Consider the following 21,483-nt stretch of genomic DNA (forward strand, 5'->3'; position numbering starts at 1 on the left):
GAACAGCCTTGTCGCTTCTCTTTGACATTATGTGTATGTTTACATTTATGGAAATGCAAACTTGGCAGGATGTAGCCACTGGGTTTAGACATAGCCTTTGTCTCAAGCAGAGTTAAAATATTTTTGGTGTCTTGTTTGTGATGGACCAACAATTTGGGCCTTCATCCTCCATAATAAGAGTCTTCTTGAGTCAGTTTCGGTGGAGAAAGTGCTGAAGCAAAGCGCAAAGTTCCTGTTTTGCTGATCTGTTCCACCTCTCACTTGGCACGACATTTGGTTCAAACTTCAAGATCCTATAGTAGCAGATGAAAGGAGCCTCCTCTATAGTAGGGTTGGGGAATATGGCCTCAAATCCAAATCATGGTGTGATGAGGAGTTCACCTCGATAACGTTAAATGGACAATAACTATCTGAATGCTCAAAAACAAAAGTTGTCCACTAGATGGGGCTGTGGCAGCATAAATGCTCTGTCGCCAGTTTGTAAACCCCCCCCCCCCCCCCATGTGTTAATTAGTTTTAATTTATACTTTTAAAAACTTTCAGCTGAGTACTAAATACTTTTAATTGTTGAGATTGATTGAAAAACTAAACACACCAAATAACTAGAAGAGTAAAATAATTAAAATGTCCTGCAAACACAAAGTATTTAAGATGTAGTCTCTAATTTTCTAAATCAGGATATTACAAGAACTGCATCATGTGACTATTGTCATGTTTGAGTTGTCAGGTTCTCTATGAAGTCTGGTTGTACCGGAGGTAGACGAGGATGTGTTACCTTGACTTGGTTCTAGTCTTTCTGCACAGGTTAAAATTTGTCTTTTGTTTTCATCACATCATCCTTGCTGAATCCATAATGATTTGTAAAACATTTTTTTGGTAACAAGCTTCTCCTTCACAAAATCTAGCACCATCACAGCTCCCGCTTGTAGCCCGCTGATCATCACTCATGGCTGCTTGCCGTTAATTGCGGCTGGCTGTGGGGCGCCGCGGCCTGAGCAGCATTGGGCAGAGGGCTGCTGCAAGAGTTGGACAGCGAGTAGCGAAAGACAGAGCTACGAGCTGAGAGCAGCCCTCTGCTTTCATTTTTGAACCGTTCTCCATTTCCTCGTTTTTCCTTAGTCACGTGACTCCATGTGACTAGCTGTGACGTGTACTTTACAGTTCAGTGTCTCAGTTTCTTAAAGGGGCATGGACATAAGCAAGTTACTCACGTCTTTTGATAATTTAACATGCCAGACATACTGGCATGGACAAAATGACGTTGGTTAGAGTTAGGGTAAATTTTTGGTTTACCACTTAGGCCTACTTTATTGCATTCCCAGTAGGGGTGTCCCTTTCCGAAATTGATATCGGAAGTAATTCGATATCGGCCCAAAAATAGTGTATTGGATTATACCAGACGGCATCAAAAATGTCTGATATAATCAGACCGTTAACGTTCACTTTTTCGATTGTCATTTTTTTCATACTTATTGTTATTGGCTCTTGTTCTCCGATTGAGTAATATCACTTGATGAAGCCTTTCATACATTCCACACTACAAAACAGGTTAAAGTTTGTATGATTTGTGCTGATATCGTATCAGATTGATATCGGTATCGGTCAATACTGAAGGCTGTAAAACTGTTATTGGTATGTATCGGTATCGGAAGTGAAAAAGTTGTATAGGGACATCCCTGGTGTCTAGCTCAGCCTTTGAGATGAGGGGCTTAGTCATCTGGAGGGAGATGGAGCCGCTGCTCCTTCTCACTGAAATGGGTGAGCTGAGGTTGTTGCTGCACCTGACCAGAATACCTGCTGGTTGCCTCCCTCCGTTAGGTACATCCTACTGGGCAGAGAGCCTGAAGCAGACCCTCTCACGATGATGGTGAGGAATGTATGGAGCTCTGAATCTGACCAAAATTTGCTGCTACTTGCTGGCATTTTCCTCACTTTCATGTACAACTAATGAAAATACTAATACAAACAATTGAACTCCGGGGGTTTATTCTCTTGCCAAAAAGTTTGGTGGAAATGAGGCAAACCAGGAGGAGGTAGAGCGATGTAGATCTGATCCCTCAACCCAAACTTAGATAAGCAGCAGGAAATGAATGGACTGGCAACGGAATACACAAAACTCAAAAATCAACGCACAGCTAGAAACACATGAAGATATGTTGACATTGTTTACAAAGTCACTCGTGACTAGTTACACATGATGAATTGATGGTTAAATTAAGAAAAAAGTAGAATTCAAAGGATACGAGACCCCACCAGTTGTTTTACTTCACTGTTACCCTGGAGTCTGAGGGATACATTAGTTCCACTCAGTTGTGTTTGTGGTGGTAAACAAACCATGTTAAAATGGATTTCTGTTTTTTGTTGTTGTTGTTTTGTTTGTTTGTTTTTTACTCTGGCAAACAACGTGTTGTTGCATTTAGCCATGAGGTATCTCATCATTCAGGTTTCCTTTATTTGTTTAGTGATAGCAATGCATAACCGACACTTAATATTTCGCAGTAATTTAGTCTGTGTTGCTTTTTAGATATCTGTGTGAAAACTGGCAAATAAAAAGCATCTGATAGCACAGTTAAAAAAGGCAGAAATCCATCTGCATTTCTTTGATCTGATCAAACATCTCAGCTTGCTAAAACATTTTACATGTAGCCTTCCAGTCTTAACAAATCACGCCAAGCCTAACTTTGTTTTTCACCTTTTTTGCTTAAATGAAACATGGGAGTACAGGGTGGATTTAAGCTTTTGTTTTCTTTCTTTTCCATTTGAAATGAAGAAAAGAAAACTTGGCTGGTATGAAATAAACTCAGATTAAAGGATGATTCTGAATTCCCTTTGCTTTCCAGTCAGCTTAGAGCAGTGGTCCACAAATGGCGGCCCGTGAGCCACGTCCGGCCCGTGAGCCACGTCTTTGTGGCCCCCAAACCCCGCGCGCACCCCCCACCCCCGACGGCCGACCGGGAGGTGTAGGATAGAGCTGATGAAAATAATCAAATAATCAATGCATGAGATGCGGGCATGAACGATTCTGCATCATAGAAGAGTACCATAATCAATTATAGAGGAATGTAGTTTTGTTATTTTAACGGCGGCAACAGCACAGCATCCAGATCTGTCAGAGCAGTGTTCTCCACATTTACCGGGGAAACTTTGGTCTGCCTTTATGTGGTACTGCAGGGCTGAGCGCTGGAGTTATAACCTGAGACCGAACCTGAACCGAATCAGCCCGATCGGTTCTGTTGGATTTGGGCCGTAAATTATGTTCATTGAGCGGGTTGTCGCGCGGCGCACTCCACTCGCTCGATCAGCGACTGAGACAGAGAGGTAGAGATAGAGGGAGATTGTCTGCTCACACAAGACAGAGGATCGGAGGACGCTCCTCCAAACGCACGTTATTATTTTCATAAGTTCATTATTGTTTCTCCTGGAAGCGCTCAGTCAGACCGAGTGCTGTGATGTCGGGAGGTCCGGTCTTGGACAGGGAGCGGGGTCAGTGACGGCGGCTGCAGCGTAAATATCTGTCTCTTTTTATTTAGGGACACGGAGAAGTTAAAAGGAGAGAGAAATAGAAGATGGAAGTTCTTGTTCCACTTTATTATTTTGTTTCATGATGATAAACTGATGTTAATTTCAGCTTAAAGAGAAGCTGGGAGGAAGCTTTGGTTCATTTTAGGTTACAAGACAGCATGGACATGTGGGTTACATGGTGAGGGTCACACACAACAGGTTAGTGCAGTCACACAGCCGAGCTGGAGGGGGACAGGTGTTGTCCTGCTTTATATTGCAAGCTTGTGTGTTATGTGCATTACAGCCAGCAATCCATACAGCAGCAGCCACCCCCCCACCCCCCCACACACACACACACCCATTACATCCCCCCTCCGGCCCTCTTGCTTCTGGGTCTTTTTTGTGTGTGTCCCTTGGACCATTTTAATTGAGGACCCCTGGCTTAGAGGTTCCTCAGACCACCTGCCCGACTTTTTATAAATCAACAACTCTATCTGTGGGTGTTTAGAAATGTTCCTCTAACACGGAGAGTTTGTCATATCGCCAGAAACATACATTACGGAAATGTGTAATCAAGTGATTCAAGTTGCTTTATTGACTGCTTTGAAAGTGTATAATTGAAAAATCACGTTTTCCAATATGTGCCGTTAACGAGAACAGGTCGCAGGAGCTAATCTCGGTGAGTAAATGAAGCCTAAGGGGGGCAGCTTAATGGGGTAATGTAGTTAATAACATCTGAAGGGTGATGAATGGCCAGTCCTCTTTCTTGCTGAGTTCTTAGACAACAAATTAGTTCCATTAAAGGCCGCAGTTAAAGGCACTCTGAAGGAAGCTGATTAACTTAAATTATTTGGATTGAGTCATTCTCGACCTGGTTTAGGCCTGTGGTTTGCACAAATGGACTTACCCTTGATTATACGCTTATTTACCTATTTATTTTGAATTTGCTGTCATCACAGTCAATTGAAGCTTGTGGTGTTTTGTGAAATTCTTTTGAAAGAAGGAAAAAGGGGCCACCCATTAATTAAATCAGCATCTAGGACCTTTTTTTTTCCTCCTCCGTATTGCCAATTAACTCGGCTCAGCGACATGAAAGGATTTTTATCAATTTACGCAAGCCTGACAGCACGATGACGGACAGTTCCAATTGCTACTTTTAGAAGCATTTGTTGATTTAGATCAGTGCTAGCATAATACGTCTCCTGTGAAATGAAAAAAAGGAATAATATTGTTCCCTTTATTATTTTATTGTTGAACGGCAGAGCCACGACAGGTATAGGATTCGTTTTTAATGCGTTCCAGATTATACCCAAACATCCTAAGCTTTGTTGTGAAATCTGAAGAGGTGTTGTGGGTGATTTACGGTAATTGGGAGCCATGATTAGAGGCATACCATTCTGTTAGATCTTTACACAAGGGAGGAAAGAAGAAAAAAAGCAAGAGTAAGCCACCCTCCCCATTTTTTAACCCGCTGCTTGTTGCCGTATCTGAGGATGGCCGCCCTAAGGAACGGGGTGCTGTATTTCTCCGGCAACCTCCAGGAGTGGCAGCACACAAAGAGACTGACACAGATTATGAGAGATTTATAAGAGTGATAAATACACCCTCTTTTCTGCCCCTCAAAACGGCTTTTCATCAGCTTCTCAGCAGCACGTCCAAGTGATTGATGACAGGACGGGTCGTTCTCCTTGTCCACTCCTCAAGCTGTTTATGCTCTGTTTCCCATCCCAGATGCAGATCTACCTTTACAACTCCGATGACTTTGACAGCCTCAGCGTTGCCATCAAGGAAAGACGCATCATCGCCGCCATGGCCGTCTTCTTTGAGGTAAAGTATAAAGACTAGAGGCCAAGACTCACCCAAGGATACACTTTAGCCTTTAGTCCAAACATTTAAAATGACACATTCATTATTTCCACCAGGGGGAAAAAAAACTAGAATGAACTGGTTGAAAACTCATGTTTTTGGGCCATGAGCATAAATTACTGACATTTCAATCAGCTGTACTAACTTTGTGCTAGTTAGCAAATGTCAGCACGCAGACTTGTTAAATAGGACAGTGAGCATAACATGCACATGATCTGAACATGCTAAACGTAGCATGCTGGCATTCAGCTACAGCAGCGGTTCCGTGCAATATGTGAAAACATCATTATCCAGAGAGCTATGTCTTCATACCCACAATTCACCTGTCTCTGTGGAGTTACCTTTCTCCTGAGGAAAACATCTCATCTCAGTAACAGCTTTATATGTAGCTGCCTGCAGCCCAGATGGATATTTCATAGTTCATTTGCGTATAAAATAGAGCTTTTTGTCTGTACCAAATGGTTTAAAACACCGGAAAACGATGAAAAAAGTGGAGTAAGTTAAAGAGGATGAGCAACTGGGATGTTTGGGGATTTGGGGATGGGCAGTTAGAAACTGAGATTTTAAAACCAGCTCAGTTTTGAAAATTTTATTTGACATTTATTTCAAGAGGAGTCACCCAATGAAGTAAACCTGTACAATTAATGAAAGTCATAATAATGATAATCAAAAATAATCAACAAAAACATGTACAAACCACCACACACACACACACACACGCAGTCACACAAACCAGCTCATATAGTTTACCCGACTCCCCATAAATCTCCAGTACCACAATACAGCAAAGCAGAAAGAAAGCACAGCTGCATACAGCTGCATACCACAGACACAAACAAAATCAAACCATTTCAGCTCTAAAATGTCATTACAGTAAAACTCTAGTTTTGATTTTGAAAAACAGAGATTGTTGGTCTCTATTTTGCTTCTTCCTGCTAGAAATCCAAAACTGTCCCCTGAAGATCTTCTCACATAAGCACCTAATAGGAAAGATTGGCTCTCATTTCTAAGTGTAAGGGCTCCTCTGAGGTTTACGAAGCGTAAGCAGCTGCACTGACAACTTCAGAGTCTTTTTCTGTGAATTCCTCTACAATTAATGACGGGTGATCAATGCACGCTAAGATTTAGCTTAATCGTATACCGGTAAGGGTCAGATCTCTAGCAGTGAGAGGCTGGAATGGGGACACAGGTGTTTTGTAATGTAGGTCTTCTCTCAGACAGTGATGAACCGTGTGTGTGTGAGGACCTAAATGCCTCCGCTGGGTCCTGACAGCCCTATTGCTTACTGCAATTAGCACCACCATACACAATCCGCTGAATAGCAGTTTACAGTGCAAGGGGTTTTAAACAGGCACACACACATTGGCTCAGATTTACCATTTCTAATCAATGAGGAGAGTTCTTGCTGTGTTCCCCAAAGGCCTATTAAAGGCCTCTAAGGTGTGCATATTATCCACATTCAGCATTCAGTTCCACGCAATTATTCTCCTCTGACTGACCTGAATTAATGTTCTGCATGGGAGGATTGGTCCCCACATCCCAGCACTGTTTTGTCCAGTCTTGTCTCTTAAGTAGGACATTGGAAATATTAGAGAACTGTTGGATAGCACGATATTGCTAATCATCGCTAACACTTAAGAGCAGGTAAGTCAGCGAATGATCAGTAGTGTTTCATGACCTAGGAAGGATTCATTGGAATTTTCCTTTAAGCCGGGCGTACACTGTGCGACTTTTTCACTTTTTTGAGCCGATTTTCCAGTGGTGCGAGAATCCACGACATCGGGGCGAGTTTTGCGCCGAGCAGTCGTGTAGTGTACAGGGGGTTACGAGAGGCGATTAACACCACGTGACCAGCTGCCGATCAGCAGTCGTGAGGTCGCACGGACTTCTGGAGTGTTTGATATTTTGCTCGTCCCTCGTGAGGGTATCGCACTGTTGAAGCGGCGCTGCGAGCAGCTGCGACCCAAAAAGTATCAGAACCGCTCACGGCGCATGCGCAATCCTGCATCAACGCTGCTCGCTCGCTCTTTCCCTAATAACACACGCTGTTCGTTTTTGTTTCTACACGTTTTTTTTACTCACAAAGATTGTCAAGAAAGCGTGTTTGTCGTGTTCATGTCAAATTAAACTGATCACAAAACACAGATTTACTTTCTTTATTTCGTTTTCCTCATCCACCCCCCATAAATGCCTGTGTGTCCTCCTGCAGCTCTCCCGAAGGACAACAGGCAAAACAAGACAACAAAGGCTGACGTGTTGAGTAAAAACTGCTATTTTTAGTGTATTGTTTAGGTCCGACGTGTTGCTACCAGACGTACAGTGTTAGCAGTCAGGTCGCATGCGAGAACTGGGTCGTGCAGTGTGAGCGCCTGGCTCGTGAGATTTGCCCTGCGAGGAAGTCATACAGTTTGAGCTGAAGCTGAGTGCTACGAGTGAAAAAGTCGCACAGTGTCCGCCCGGCTTTAGGGTGATTAGACATCTCAAAAAGTCATCAGAAAATTCTGAACGTGTGAAAACCACAGAGATGTGTGGAGAATTGTTGGAAAAGTTCTAAAATCTGTCATTTTTAAAAAAATCTAACATTTAGTGGCTTCGTCCATCTGTCAAAGCCTTTACCTCGCCGTCGCCTTTTGCTGTAAATGTTTGTCACGCTTCATTCAGACGCCTGTGAAAATAACAGAGCACTGCTGTGCATACACAATATCTGTTATTCATGCAAGATTGAATAGTGTTTTAACTGTGGTGACTTATATAGTAACTCTGTCAGCTTCTGTATGCCATGTCACACAGTTTACACTTAGTGGTCACTTTATTAGGTACACCTAGCTAGTTCCAGTTTGGACCCTCTTTTGTCTTCAGAACTGTCTTAATTATTCATTCCACAGATTCAGCACAGAGTTTATTTCATTAGGACATAAGAGCATCACTCAGATGCATCTGTGAAGGAAATCTCCCTTTCCCCTACATCCTAAAGGTTTTGGACTGGATTGAGATCTGGTAACTGTGGAGGTCGATGGAGTTCAGCAAACTCATTGTCATGTTCAAGAAACCAGTTTGAGGTGATCTGAGCTTTGTGGCGTGGTGTGTTATTCTACTTGAAGTAAACATCAATGGGCCCAATGTGACCATATAAGGGTGAATATGGTTGGCAGTAATATTCATGTACGCTGCGGTGTTTAAACCAGGCTCAGGTGGTACTAAAGGTGGTTTTCCAGGAATGCTACTCAGCCTAAAACAGCGCTATACAGCGTGGTTTGAATCAGCCCATCTGAGTGTAGTTTTGTTCCCAACGAGTGCATCCCTCATAGGCTCTGTGTGTGTGTGTGTGTGTGTGTGTGGGGGGGGGGGGGGGGGGGGCACAGCAGTCTGCTCCACAGAAACACTACTCAGCTGAAAAATGTTGGTGTTGCTGGACGTTCTGCTCAGTTTTATGGGTTTTAGTCAGACTGAATCAGGAAATGGCTGCAGGCAGTATAATAGAAAGCAAAAAACTCTGGAGCAACCAGTGACTCCGCCCCCTAGCCAATCAGCGGCCAGAATCACGATGCCGGCCCGATTCAGCTAGGTACCTCAACGGAGCAGGGACTAAAAATAGGCGATGAGAACAGAGAAGGGGGCTCCCACCTGTCCCGAGGGGACATTCGCAGCGGGATATGCACTCGATTCTTGGGAGGTCTGGCGAATCGTGTGCCTCTCTCAGTTGTCCATCGAGGACGTGGAAGATTTGTGGATATTTGGCCTGATGATCACTGGATTTCTTCTGATTGGAGTGGGAGGATATCTGGTTTTCTGGAAATTTGGGAAGACGGGAGCGATTGGAGTGTGACCCGCACCCACGGATTGTGCCGCCCGGGCGGTGACCTCACAGACTGGGACGTTACTCGAGGTGAACCGTAAGCTGGACAATGTCCTCGCGGCGTTGCCTGTGTTAGTGCGCAAGATGGATGTCATCTTGGAGAGGGTCGCCGGACGGTGTGGGGATGTTTAGAACGCATAATTGGCATCACTGGTGGACATGAATGACCACTTGTAGACTCCAAGGCAGAGAGGAAAATTATCTCTGTCTGCCCTAAACAAAGTCTTGTTTATCCTTATCTGACGCCAAGGCTGCCATCAACACACCCCACGCAAGGAGGAATGCTAGCAGATGCTGTGTCCTGACCCCCCCCCCCCCCCCCCCCCCCCCGCCTTCAGATTGTGACTTCTGCTTCGAGGTCAGCAACCTGCAGGAAACTCAATGTGCTCTCTGTCCCTCATTTCTCCCTCCCACCTGATTGTCTGCAGCTGGCTGAGCACCGTAATGGCAGCTCCCGTTGGAGGATTCAGGATCCCGCCCAACCCCGCCTCCCCATCGGACTCTGATGTTTTGTATCTGTGATGTTCGTACTTCTATGTTGAGTTTTTTTTTTTTTTTTTTTTTTATAATAGAGTTACTCCCCGCTGGGTCTAACTCTGCTATGCCTTTTTTTTACCTTACCCCAATTATCCTCATGTACCACTTATCTCTATTAAGGTAGCGCGACTCAGGGTTGCGAATGACCCCAGTCACCAATTCTTGTCATGTGTCTTGCCCATGTATGTCTGATCTCTGAATTGTGTGTACTGAAACTCTAATTTCCCTCTGGGATTAATAAAGTATCTTTGATTTGATTTGATTTGAGGAAGTAGAGGGAAAATGCCGAACCATGCCCTGGAAACAGTGGTCGGGCCGAACTGCATCAGTCCAAGTTGCTCTGAGTAGTGTTCCTGGAAAACCAGCTTTAGGGACCCAAAGTGTGCCAAACAACGCCTCCACATCATGACATCACTAGCAGCAGCCTGAACCACTGACACAAAGCAGGATGGATCCGTGCCTTCATGTTAGTGACTCCAAATTCTGACTGAACATGAATTTTGTTGCTGAAACCCAGACTTGTCAGACCAGGAGAGGTGTTTTTCTTGGACTCTTATGGTGCAGTTCTGATGATTCTGTGTGAAGTGAAGCTTCAGTTTCCTGTTCTCGAACAACAGGGGTGGCACCTGCTGTTTTCTTCGCCCACCATGATCCATCTGCTTCATGGTGCAACATGTTGTGGTTTAGAGATGCTATTTGGCAGAGTTTTTCTGTAACCAGTGGTTACATGGGCTACTGTTGTCTCGTATAATCTAAAACTAGTCTGCCCCTCTAACCTCTGACACCAACACTCTGATGCTCAGTTTGAACTTATGGAGGTCCTCTAGCTGTCTAGATCCGTTGAGTTGCTAATTGGCTGTTTAGCTAGCTGTGTTAACAGTAAATTGTAAAGCTGTTCCTAATAAAATGGCCAGGGAGTACATATCAGCATTCCAGGGATGTTTCATCATTTGGGTTATGGTATCTTTTTTGATCAGTTGTTCAAACAGCTGATCAGGGATCTATTAGTGTCACTGCTGCTGCTCAGGCCGGCCCACTTTAAAGTGATCTGTAGCGTTATGAGGCTTGATCTGGTCCGATTTTCCTTCACAAAATGTTTTAGGCCAGTGGGAGAATTCATGTGTGACACTGACACGTTGAGATGCTGTCAGATTAAGGGAAGCAGCACTAGTGTGAAAGGAGCTATAGACAAGGTTTCTCTTGAGTTCACTGCTTTGAGGGGGTGGGTGGACCGCAGTGACGGTACGGGAAAACAGAAATGTTAATGTGGCCTGATGACTTGTGGTCTCTGTTTACAGCATCCTCCTCCTAATTGCTGGGTAGTACAACTCTGTCTTGTTTGCAGTGATCTTGATCCAAAACCACACATGGACAGCATTGGTTATTTCACAAAGACCTCAGAAAATACTTAAAATAGGATGTTTCAGCACCTTTGGATCGTGTGAATCCTGCTGGTTCAATCTGAATCATAAACAGGTGTTAGAAGCAGTTTTTCTTGAATAATCTTTCAGCTGTTTTCCACATTTTGGCCTTTACTACATCATGAAATATTTTCCTTTGCTGCCTCACATTGGTGCAAACCCTTTTTCTCCCTTTTTCCATGTAATTCCTCTTTTTTTTTTTTTTTTTTTGCATTGATTCGTCTCAAAATACCCCTCCAATGAAACCACCTGACACCTGAGAATGTGAGCGGCTTTTATCAGGAGCAGATTAGAGACAAACACACTTAGAAAATGCGTAAAACAAGATATTAACCACATTAAAGTGTACATAGTTTAATTACCCGAGTTAAACCTTGACAGCAAATGATGCATTCAAGTTTGTGCGTGGGAAAACCTTGCTGAAAAGCCTTGTGCAGTGTCATCTGTTGTTAGCACGTGGTTTTTTTGGCTCTGGCATCTGAAAGTGGAGTTAGAAATGGTAACAGACTGTAGCGGGTCTCCTCGCAGTGAGGAGTCACAGTTTTGCAAACAGCAGCAGTCATGCAGGCAGGCAGTCTGTCCAGACCATAAGTATTTGGACAGTTACACAGTTTTTGTTCTTGAGTCTATGTACTTCAGCAAATTAGGTCCAAAATAAATGACAACATTAAAGTGCTCTGTTTGAGTGTACTCATAGGAAGATTAAAGGGATTTTTGAGTTAGATATAACTTTATTTATAAGCACACTTTGCTTGAAATGCTGAGTTTAGGTTTTTTCATCAACAGGCATAAACCACTTATCATGATGAAGAGTGTGCATTGAGCACTGATTGGAACAAGGAATCATTTTCAGTTTTTCCCAAACTTTTAAAATTCTGATTCTATGTTTCCATACCCAGTTGTCTACGGACTGGAAAAATAAGTCGCTGAATACCAAAGAAGAATCTGCCAGGAAGTGTTTGCATTACCACCCAAATGGAAAATGTGCTGAGTCACTTTAAAGTGTGACTTCACATTAAGTTCATAAAAATTAAAAACTATGGTAAAATTCTGACTATTTGATCAAGTAAGACCTAGCTGGCTCATTAAAACATGAAGATTTTTGACCCTGCTGCTTGGAAGAATCTGAATCAAAAGTCACCTGGAACCAGAATCGAAGTGAGGAATTGGAATCGTAACTGGAATCATTCATATTGCCTAATGCCCAACCCTATTGATGGCATCATATTGACTCATCACTGCATGAACGTTGACAATATTGTCGAAAATTTAATTTAAAGGGACAGTGTGTATTTTCCCTGGTGATAGGGGGCACTACATACCTAAATAATTGCAAGCAAGCGGTATTTTTGTGTTTGAGTAAGACCTTACCAGCAGATGCCCATTAGGGTCAAAACTCCCCGGGAGAGCAACCTTCAGCAAAATGGCAAGCACATCAGTCTCCCTTTTATCACTGGCAACGAGCGAAGGGGTGAATGTGTAAAATAACGTTTATGAATGGTGAAAGTTTTGTAACCGTTTGTTACAAATCAGTAAATGCATTTTGTCCTCATAGGCTCCCATAGAAGGAGACATGGCATCTAATTGCTCTTTTCCATCGGCAGGTCTGGAAAAGTCCGGTCTGGTTATTTTTGGACTGGCATGTTCTGGTTTGGGTCTGGCATTTTCAGACGAGCGTTTCGATCGCAGTTTTGGCCATTGTGCTGGCAGTTTAGGTCATCACATCGGTAGGCAGGGTTAAACGAACCATCATGCACGATTTTTAAATTTGTGCAACTATTCAGTATTTCAGTGCTGCAATGAACGGTCTACAGAGCTAAAGACAAAAACAAAATGTTTACCACAGCTACCACGTGACTCCAGAGTGTAGTCGCTAAGTCCAGAAGCCTGCCTCGCCGTCTCGGCTATAAATAGCATCCAGCATGTCATAGCAACTCCGTGTTTTTCTCCCATCTGAAAAAAAAATCCACTCCGTCAGTTTCTGTCCTAACTATTAACTATATCTTTAGGTTACTGTCGTAACCCCGGTTCTCTGAGTAACATGAGTGAGATGTCTCACTATGGGATACGCCCCTCCGCGGATTCCTCAGAAGCACTTATCTCAATACGCCAATCCTGATTGGCCAGTGACCGTGACGTACGCGTCCCCCTGCTACTATAAGTAGCAAGCGTCCCAACGTACGCACTATTCAAGATAAACACCTCTTCTCGCTTCGCCCAGCAAGAAGGGTTGTCTGGTGAGACATCTCACTCATGTTACTCAGAGAACCGGGGTTACGACAGTAACCTAAAGTTCTCTTTCTTAACATTCGTTTCGATGTCTCACTATGGGATATGGAGACTCCCGTATTGCCAGACAGCTTATCCAGCGATCACCAACCTACAGGGATACGTCTTGGCCCGCCAAAGACCCCACACTCAGAATCGTGTGAGTCATTGCAGGGACCGAAACATCAAGCTTATAGAAGCGTGCAAATGCAAGTGGAGAAGCCCAACTTGCTGCAGCACAAATCTCCTGGATTGACAGCCCCCGAAAAAGGGCCCAAGAAGCAGACAGGCCCCTAGTAGAATGGGCCCTGAGCCCAACAGGAGCCTGAATGCCCTGACAGGAGTAAGCCATAGAAATAGCCTCCACAATCCAGTGGGAAAGCCTCTGCTTTGTGACGGGTTTCCCCTTACGAGGCCCACCCCATGACACAAAAAGCTGGTCCCCCCTGCGAAGGTTCTCCGTCCGATTCACATACTCCTTGAGCGCGCGAATCGGACACAGCTTGTGCCACCGCTCCTCCTCAGGAGAGGAGAAGGGTGGCGGGTAGAAAGCTGTGAGGATAATAGGAGAAAAGGAGCCCACCACCTTAGGCACAAAGGCAGGGTTGGGCTTCAGGGACACCTTCATGTCACCGGGTGCAAACTGGGTGCAGGATGGGTGCACAGAGAGAGCCTGTAAGTCACTAACTCGCTTTGCAGATACCAAAGCCAGGAGTAGCACCACCTTAAGAGACAGGATCTTAAGGTCCAGGCCGTCCATAGGTTCAAATGGAGGCCCGGAGAGGGCCGACAGCACCAAGGACAGATCCCATGAGGGCACCAGGGGTCGAGACACAGGGAGAAGCCTGCGCGCGCCCCTCATGAAGCTACACACCAGGGGGTGTTGACCTGCCAGTTTCTTCCCAAAACCCAAGTGTCGGGAGGAAATGGCTGCTAGGTACACTTTAATGGTGGAGAAAGCCTTCTTCCCATCCAACAAGTCTTGCAGGAAAGACAGAATGACGTTCACCGGGCATTGGAAGGGTGAGACCTCCCTGCCCTGACACCAGGCTTCAAACACCCTCCATTTACAGTCATATAGGGACCTAGTGGAGGGGGCCCTAGCATTCTGAATGGTTCGAATGACCGCCTGGGGCAGCTCTGCTGACACTAGCCCGCACCCCTCAGGGGCCAGGCCCACAGGGCCAGCCGTTCTGGATGAAGGTGGAAGATCGAGCCTCCCGCTTGGGACACCAGGTCCCTGCGAAGCGGAAGTTTCCAAGGTTGGCCCTCCAGGAGCTGGAAAATGTCCGCCACCCAATGCATAGCTGGCCAGTATGGGGCCACCAGAATGAGAGTGTGGAGCTGGGTTCGTACCCTCAGCAAGGTGGGTGGTATCAGGGCCACTGGGGGAAAAGCGTAAAGCAGTCCCCGTGGCCAGTCGTGCGCCAGCGCGTCCACGCCGAGTGGAGCGTCTCGGTCGCGCAGAGGACAGTGAGCATTCTCCTTGGAGGCAAAAAGATCCACTACGGCTGTGCCGAACCGGATCCAAATCTGTTCCAACACTGCTAGATGCAGGCTCCAATCCCCGTACAGGGGTGTCCCTCTGGACAACAGATACGCCCCCCGATTCAGAACACCCGGGACATGGGTGGCTCTGATTGAGAGGAGATGCCTGCTGCACCATAGGATCAGTCTGCGTGCCAGCGTGTGTAACCGCACGGAGCGCAGCCCCCCCTGGTGGTTTATATAAGCCACAGTCAAGGTGTTGTCTGTTCTCACTAGGACATGATGGCCGGAGAGAAAAGGCAGGAAGCGCCTCAGGGCTAGAAAGACCGTGAGGAGTTCCAGATAATTTATGTGTGTCCCCCAGAGCTCTCTGCTCCACACACCCCTGACAGAGCGACCCTCCAGGAGCCCCCCCCAACCTGACAGGCTCGCATCTGTCATGACCACTTTCCTCACGAGAACCAACCCCAAAGGCACCCCCTGTGCCAAGAGGGAGGGGTGACGCCAACAGCGGAGCGCCGTGACGCACGCTGCAGAGACCGTCACCCTGCGCGCTCTGTGGCGTACTGGAGAGAGACCCAGAGAAGCCACCCAGCGTTGAGAATCTCTCATGTGTAGACGGCCGAGTGGTACCACTGAAATAGCCGACGCCATGAGACCCAAAAGCCTGAGGCATAACGCAAACCGCACCGAACTGTGTAGGCGGAAGCGCGCCAGGCAGAACGAGAGCGCGTTCACGCGCGGTGCCGAGAGACGGGTCGTGAACGCCCCTGAGTCCAGATTCAGACCTAGAAAGGTTATTTTCTGGGAGGGGAGGAAAGCGCTTTTCTGCCAGTTTATTCTGAAACCCAGACCACACAAGGGAGGGATCACAACCAGCGTGTTTGACGCTGTCTCCTCTCTGGACCGTGCCAGCAGGAGCCAGTCGTCTAAATACGTGGCCAGCCGAATGCCCCTCCCTCTCAGAGGGGCGATCGCCGCCTCCGTACACCTGACAAACACCCTCGGGCTCAGCGAGAGGCCGAATGGGAGCACGGTGTATTCGTAACACACTCCCTGAAAGGCAAACCTCAGAAATGTCCTGTGTGGAGGGTACACGGGAACATGAAAGTATGCGTCCCTCAGGTCGATTGAGGTGAGCCAGTTGCTCTGGTGAATCAGACGCAAAAGGGATGAGAGCGTGAGCATTTTGAATCTGTACTTTCTGAGGCATCGGTCCAGGGCCCTCAGATCCAGGATCGGGCGAATCCCGGTCCCTCCCCGCTTCGGGACCAGGAAGTACCTGGAGTAGAAACCGCTCTGAGACCGATCGGGAGGCACAATGCATATCGCTCCCTTCTCCAGCAGGGAGGAGATTTCTCCCTGAAGGATGTGAGCTGACGACCCCTGGGCGTGGGAGAACACTACGCCGGAGAATCGAGGAGGAACAGAAGCGAATTGGAGCCTGTAACCCCTCGAAATTGTTCTCAGCACCCAACGTGAAGCAGAAACCGCTGTCCATTCCTCCCTGTGAGTGGAGAGCGGTGACACAGCCGTGACACACGGAGCACCAGCTCCCTCCAGAGGTTGTGGGGCAGCGGTGCTCGTGGCAGCCACTGCGCATGCGCGGGGGCTTTGTGCTTTGACGGCCCAGGCTTACGGGGACGACCCGTGGCGCCGCCCCCGCCTGGAACCGCTCATGGGTGACATTTATATTGATTTTTGCTGCGCCCTTGACATCTTGTCTGGATGCGACAGCGAACCTTTTAATGCTCCTTGAGCGTGACATGTTTGTGAAAAACAATGTGAGTGCTTGTGACGTGTGCTTTGAGCCGGCACCGCCGGCTGCACGTCCTGGCCCCACCCTGGACCGCTCGGGAACTCTGCCGGAGGGGTTCCGTGAGAGGGGGGAGAAAGCACCATGGCAACATCCAACAGGAGGAGCTGGCGAACGGGGAACCGCCAGCTGCAGCGTCGGGAGGGAAGAACTCCGACAGGCTGCCCACTTCTTCCTCCTCACCTGCTGACCGCCGTGTCTGGTGGATTGTCCCGGTGGCGGAGCAGCTTGGTTGCCGGATCCCTGAGGCCAAACTGGTCGAGGCTCTGAGCCCGAAGGAGCTGGTTGGACAGCTTGAGGCTTCGGGCGCTTTGGGATCCGGAACTGAGGCTGGGCTCGGGCAGCTGCCTGAGGAAGGTTCGGCCGAGCCGGCAGCGCCTGTGAGGGTTTACGGGGAAGGCAGAGATGAAGGGCTTCATCCTCTTTCTTTTTAGCCGCACACCGTTGCTGCATTGATGCCAGGGCAGAGCCGAAAATGCCTTCAGGCACGATTGGCATGTCCAAAATGTCCTCCTTCTCTCTCTCAGAGAGGTTGGTGAGGTTCAGCCATCGTGCACGTTCTTGAAGCACCATCATGCCCATAGCTTTAGCCGTAGCATGGACCGCGCAGCGCTGCACACGCAGGCAGATGTCGGTCAGTACGGTGATTTCCTCCCGCACCTCTGGGTCCGGCTTCGTATTCATGTCCTCACAGAGCTCGGCTTGGTACGCCGAGAGCATGGAGGAGACATTCAAAGCTCGGACCGAGATGGCGGCAGCCTTGTACGCCCTCTCGTTCAGCGCCGACTGGAAGCGGTCCGCCTTCGCAGGGAGAGCGGGAGGCCTGGAGGAAGTCGCCGAGAGCCGTGGGTGCAGGTGGGCTGCAACCAGCGGTTCCATCGGCGGCATGCGAAGCATGCCAGCCGTCTCCATCCCTTCGAAGTCCAGCGAGGAGGCTCCTTGGACAGGAGACCTGGAGCTGAACGGGTGTTTGTCCCAGGAGGACCCCACTTCTTGGAGTAGCTCCGGGAAGGCGGGGAGGAGGGGCTTTGCCGCCCTCGTGGCCTGAGGCAGCTTCTTTCCCTTGTAGCGGGATCTGACAGCCTCAGTGACCACGGTGGGCCAAGGGATGTTGAGCCTGGTCGCAGCGCGTCGGCAGACTGACTGCATGTCCAGGTGGGCGGCCGGAGAAACCGCTCCATCCCTGGGAGAGGACGGAAAGCTAGGCATGGAGGCCTGAGCGATGGGGAGAAAGACGTTGTCCTCCTCGTCCTCCTCTGAAATGAGGAGTTCCGAGGTGTCCTCGTCGTCTCCGTAGTCCAACTCCAACACATCCTCGGCGGGGAGGCTCGGACCGGCCAGTTCGAGCTGTGAGCCCCAGCTGAGTTCGGCACACGGTTCCGGCTCCGGGAGGACATGTTCGCTGGCGTCCCCAGGCGGTGGCCCAGGGGCCGGCAGGCAAGGGTCCTTCCCCGACAGGCTAGCTTGGCGCGCTAGCCGCCGGCGAAGGCTCTTCAGGGTGAAGCAAGCGCAGCTCTCACATGACCCGGGGACTTCCAATGCCAGCTGGGCGTGTTCCAGCCCGAGGCAGCTCGAGCAGACCCTGTGCGGGTCTTTGCTTGAGATTTTGTTCCCACAGGTACAGAGGCGAGCTCCTGCACCGTCGACTCCTCTGGTGGGAGGAGCGGCTTCCATGTTGGCTAACTGGTGTGTTAGCATAGAACGAACAGATGCACTGGAGTGTGAAGCTGCTCGTTATGCCCCGAGCCTATGGTGAAGGTCAGGACAGAAGGACGGTAAGTTAACGTTCGGCGACGGAGAGAATATTAGAAGGCTCCGTCTGTGAACAGTTGAGCTAACTTACCTCAGAGATAAGCGACCACCGAAGCGAGAAGAGGTGATTGAATAGTGCGTACGTTGGGACGCTTGCTACTTATAGTAGCAGGGGGACGCGTACGTCACGGTCACTGGCCAATCAGGATTGGCGTATTGAGATAAGTGCTTCTGAGGAATCCGCGGAGGGGCGTATCCCATAGTGAGACATCGAAACGAATGTTAAGAAAGAGAACGGGCTTTAATTTCTTCGTCTTGGCCCAACACTGATCTGACGTCCACTCTGGTCCTTCGGCTGCCATCGGCTGGGAAAAAAACTACTGATCCGTCTAGTTCCTTATGTGGACTCTTACGATGAAAATGACCAACACTTGCTGCAACTTGCTGCAATTTTTTTAGGCTGAGAGAGTCAGTCTAGGACAAGAACAAGAGGTCGTGGACATTCACGGCAGAAACCATCATGGAAACTGACGTATAGAGATGGTGAGGATGAATGAGAGAGTCTCGGGGACTTCATATCGATGTACTCTATACTAGGGCTGAACGATTTTAGGAAAAGATTGAATTGCAATTTTTCTAGCAGAAATTCCGATTTCGGTTCAATTCACGATTTTCTGCAAACAAAGGTCCAACATTAACCTGCCAAGCCATCCTGTAGATTAAGTGAAAAGATGGTCTAGATTCTAATCTAGTACAACAAATCATTCACATTAACATTTACCATTTAATCATACAATTAAAACAGTTAAAGTTATTAAAAAATTCTCCCATTATTATCTATTGTTTAACCTTTTTAGTGTGTGAAGCAACTTGCGCTTGTGATTTTTATCTAGAGAGGACCTTTATAAAAATATGGTCTACTCCAAAAATGCATGGAGGAAATCTGTAGGTAGAAAAAGCTTTTAAATGTATTAAATAAAAAATGCACACAGTTTTCCCTGGATTACCAAGGCAGGCTGGCTGCACGTTTTTTGAAGCCGTCTGATAGTTTTTCCTCACTAAAACGTCAGTTCTGTGAGAGAGACGCATGCATTCTGACACCTTAGCTTGTTTGAACTAACGTGTGCCATCAGAAACATTCAAACCATTTTTAAAAGAGAAGTTGAGCTTTCAAGTCAACTAAAGTGTGCGACTCGGCACTCGCGCTGATGAAGCATTTACCAAGCTTTAGAAATCAGCCTGAACCTGCTCCGATGTGGGAGGAGTCTCTCTCTCCCTTACTCAACTACGGTCTCTCTCTCTCTCTCTCTCTCTCTCTCTCTCTCTCTCTCTCTCTCTCTCTCTCTCTCTCTCTCTCTCTCTCTCTCTCTCTCTCTCTCTCTCTCTCTCTCTCTCTCTCTCTGTCTGTCTGTCTGTCTGTCTGTCTGTCTGTCTGTCTGTCTGTCTGTCTGTCTGTCTGTCTGTCTGTCTGTCTGTCTGTCTGTCTGTCTGTCTGTCTGTCTGTCTGTCTCGGGCTCACCTATGGTGCCATTATTATCGGCTCTAGCAGTGCTGTGTGTGGGAACAAAACAGGGAAAATAACCTGAACATGCAGCTGTGGAGTTGGGCTCGGCTCTGGGTAGTACACCCCACCCCCTTCCCCCGCACTGACTTTTGCTGCCGCCATAACACAGAAAAGTTACACAACTGATCCTGGGTCAGTCAAAACCGTTAAAACCGCAGCTTTGACAGTCACGTGACCATGCTGTTTGAAATCACAATTTCGGTCCAAAAATGATAGATCGTTCAGCCCTAGTCTGTACACATTCTTTTAAACTATGAAGGACATAGATTGTTTCTAATCCAGCATGATGGAGGTTTAACAGCCAGATGAATTAGTTCTATGAGATTTTTTGTCTTTCCGATCCTTTAAGTACCATCAAAAGAACCAGAACTGAAATTACTTGTGTTATATAAACATAAGACCTGAGGTAGTGACCACAGAAAAAAATGTTCATGTACTTAAGCAGGTGAAATCTCATAAATAAACCAATCTGAATACAAATCTGACTTTAACGTAATAAACATAAACACAAAAGAGGGTTTTTAATACATTTTGCTCCTATCCATTCTGTCCATGTTGTTTGTTTTGTAGTTATCCAAGTCTTTAATCCCCACAGTTTTTTTCTGATCCTTTTGTCTCTGGACATTTCCTGCAGCTTGGACAAAAAGACAACCCAGCTGTGGACCCAATCATCCAGGGATTGAAGGGAGTAGTACATCACGGTGAGTAATAAAAGGGCAAACCCACACAAACGTAGCTCCACACGCAACATTTGTGTTTATGTGCAGGTAGGGTCAGACAGGAGACGGTCGCTTTGGCTTCTTCACATTATTGCTATGTATTTGTTTTATATCTGTACTCATACCAAAATCTCCTTATCGCCAAGCATTACAGTAGGAATTAAATTTGTGTGGGATTTTGAAAAGCAATTGACCCTGATGAAATCCCTTTGACATTGCTGTGTTGCTGCTGATGCCTGATCCTAGAGGTACATTTCGCCATCAATACTGATGCCTCGATGTTTGGAGGAGAACAAACGCTTGTTCTTGGGTTTTACTGCCCAAACACGGAGTGTCGTGTTCCTATCTCTCAAATTAGTCTAAACACAAAAATATGAGACGAAAGTAACTTCAAACAAAGCATACATTTACTGGAAACTGCCCGTCCCTTGGTAGTACAGCTCTGCTGGAGGAGACCTCTGCAGTTTTACTCCAAGACACACAACTAATTATTACATCTGAACTTCAATTAGACGGCCCTGTTTCATGAGCTCTGGCTCCTGCAGAACTTCATATCCACATTTCAGCTATTGATGTTTTGTGTTGTGAGCTGTGCCCCAAATCCTAATGCTCATTTTCTAAAGTTAATACTGCAGGTGCATAACTTAGCACAGTCCGTAAAGCCGTGTTTTAGCTTGACTGTGTAATCTCTCGCT

At 47.1% G+C, this 21,483-nt stretch overlaps 1 protein-coding gene across 2 annotated transcripts in view; it reads left to right on the forward strand.

Moving 5' to 3' along the window:
* Positions 1 to 21,483, forward strand: part of ca16b (carbonic anhydrase XVI b) — a 168,350-nt gene that overhangs the window by 112,814 nt on the left and 34,053 nt on the right. For both annotated transcript variants that reach the window (XM_015958884.3, XM_054730683.2), the window contains 2 exons: positions 5,233 to 5,328; positions 20,704 to 20,770. In XM_015958884.3, coding sequence (XP_015814370.3) covers positions 5,233 to 5,328; positions 20,704 to 20,770 — 163 coding nt within the window. The remainder of the gene's footprint in view (positions 1 to 5,232; positions 5,329 to 20,703; positions 20,771 to 21,483) is intronic.

Source organism: Nothobranchius furzeri, chromosome 3 (assembly GCF_043380555.1).
Source record: "Nothobranchius furzeri strain GRZ-AD chromosome 3, NfurGRZ-RIMD1, whole genome shotgun sequence".
NCBI lineage: Eukaryota > Metazoa > Chordata > Actinopteri > Cyprinodontiformes > Nothobranchiidae > Nothobranchius > Nothobranchius furzeri.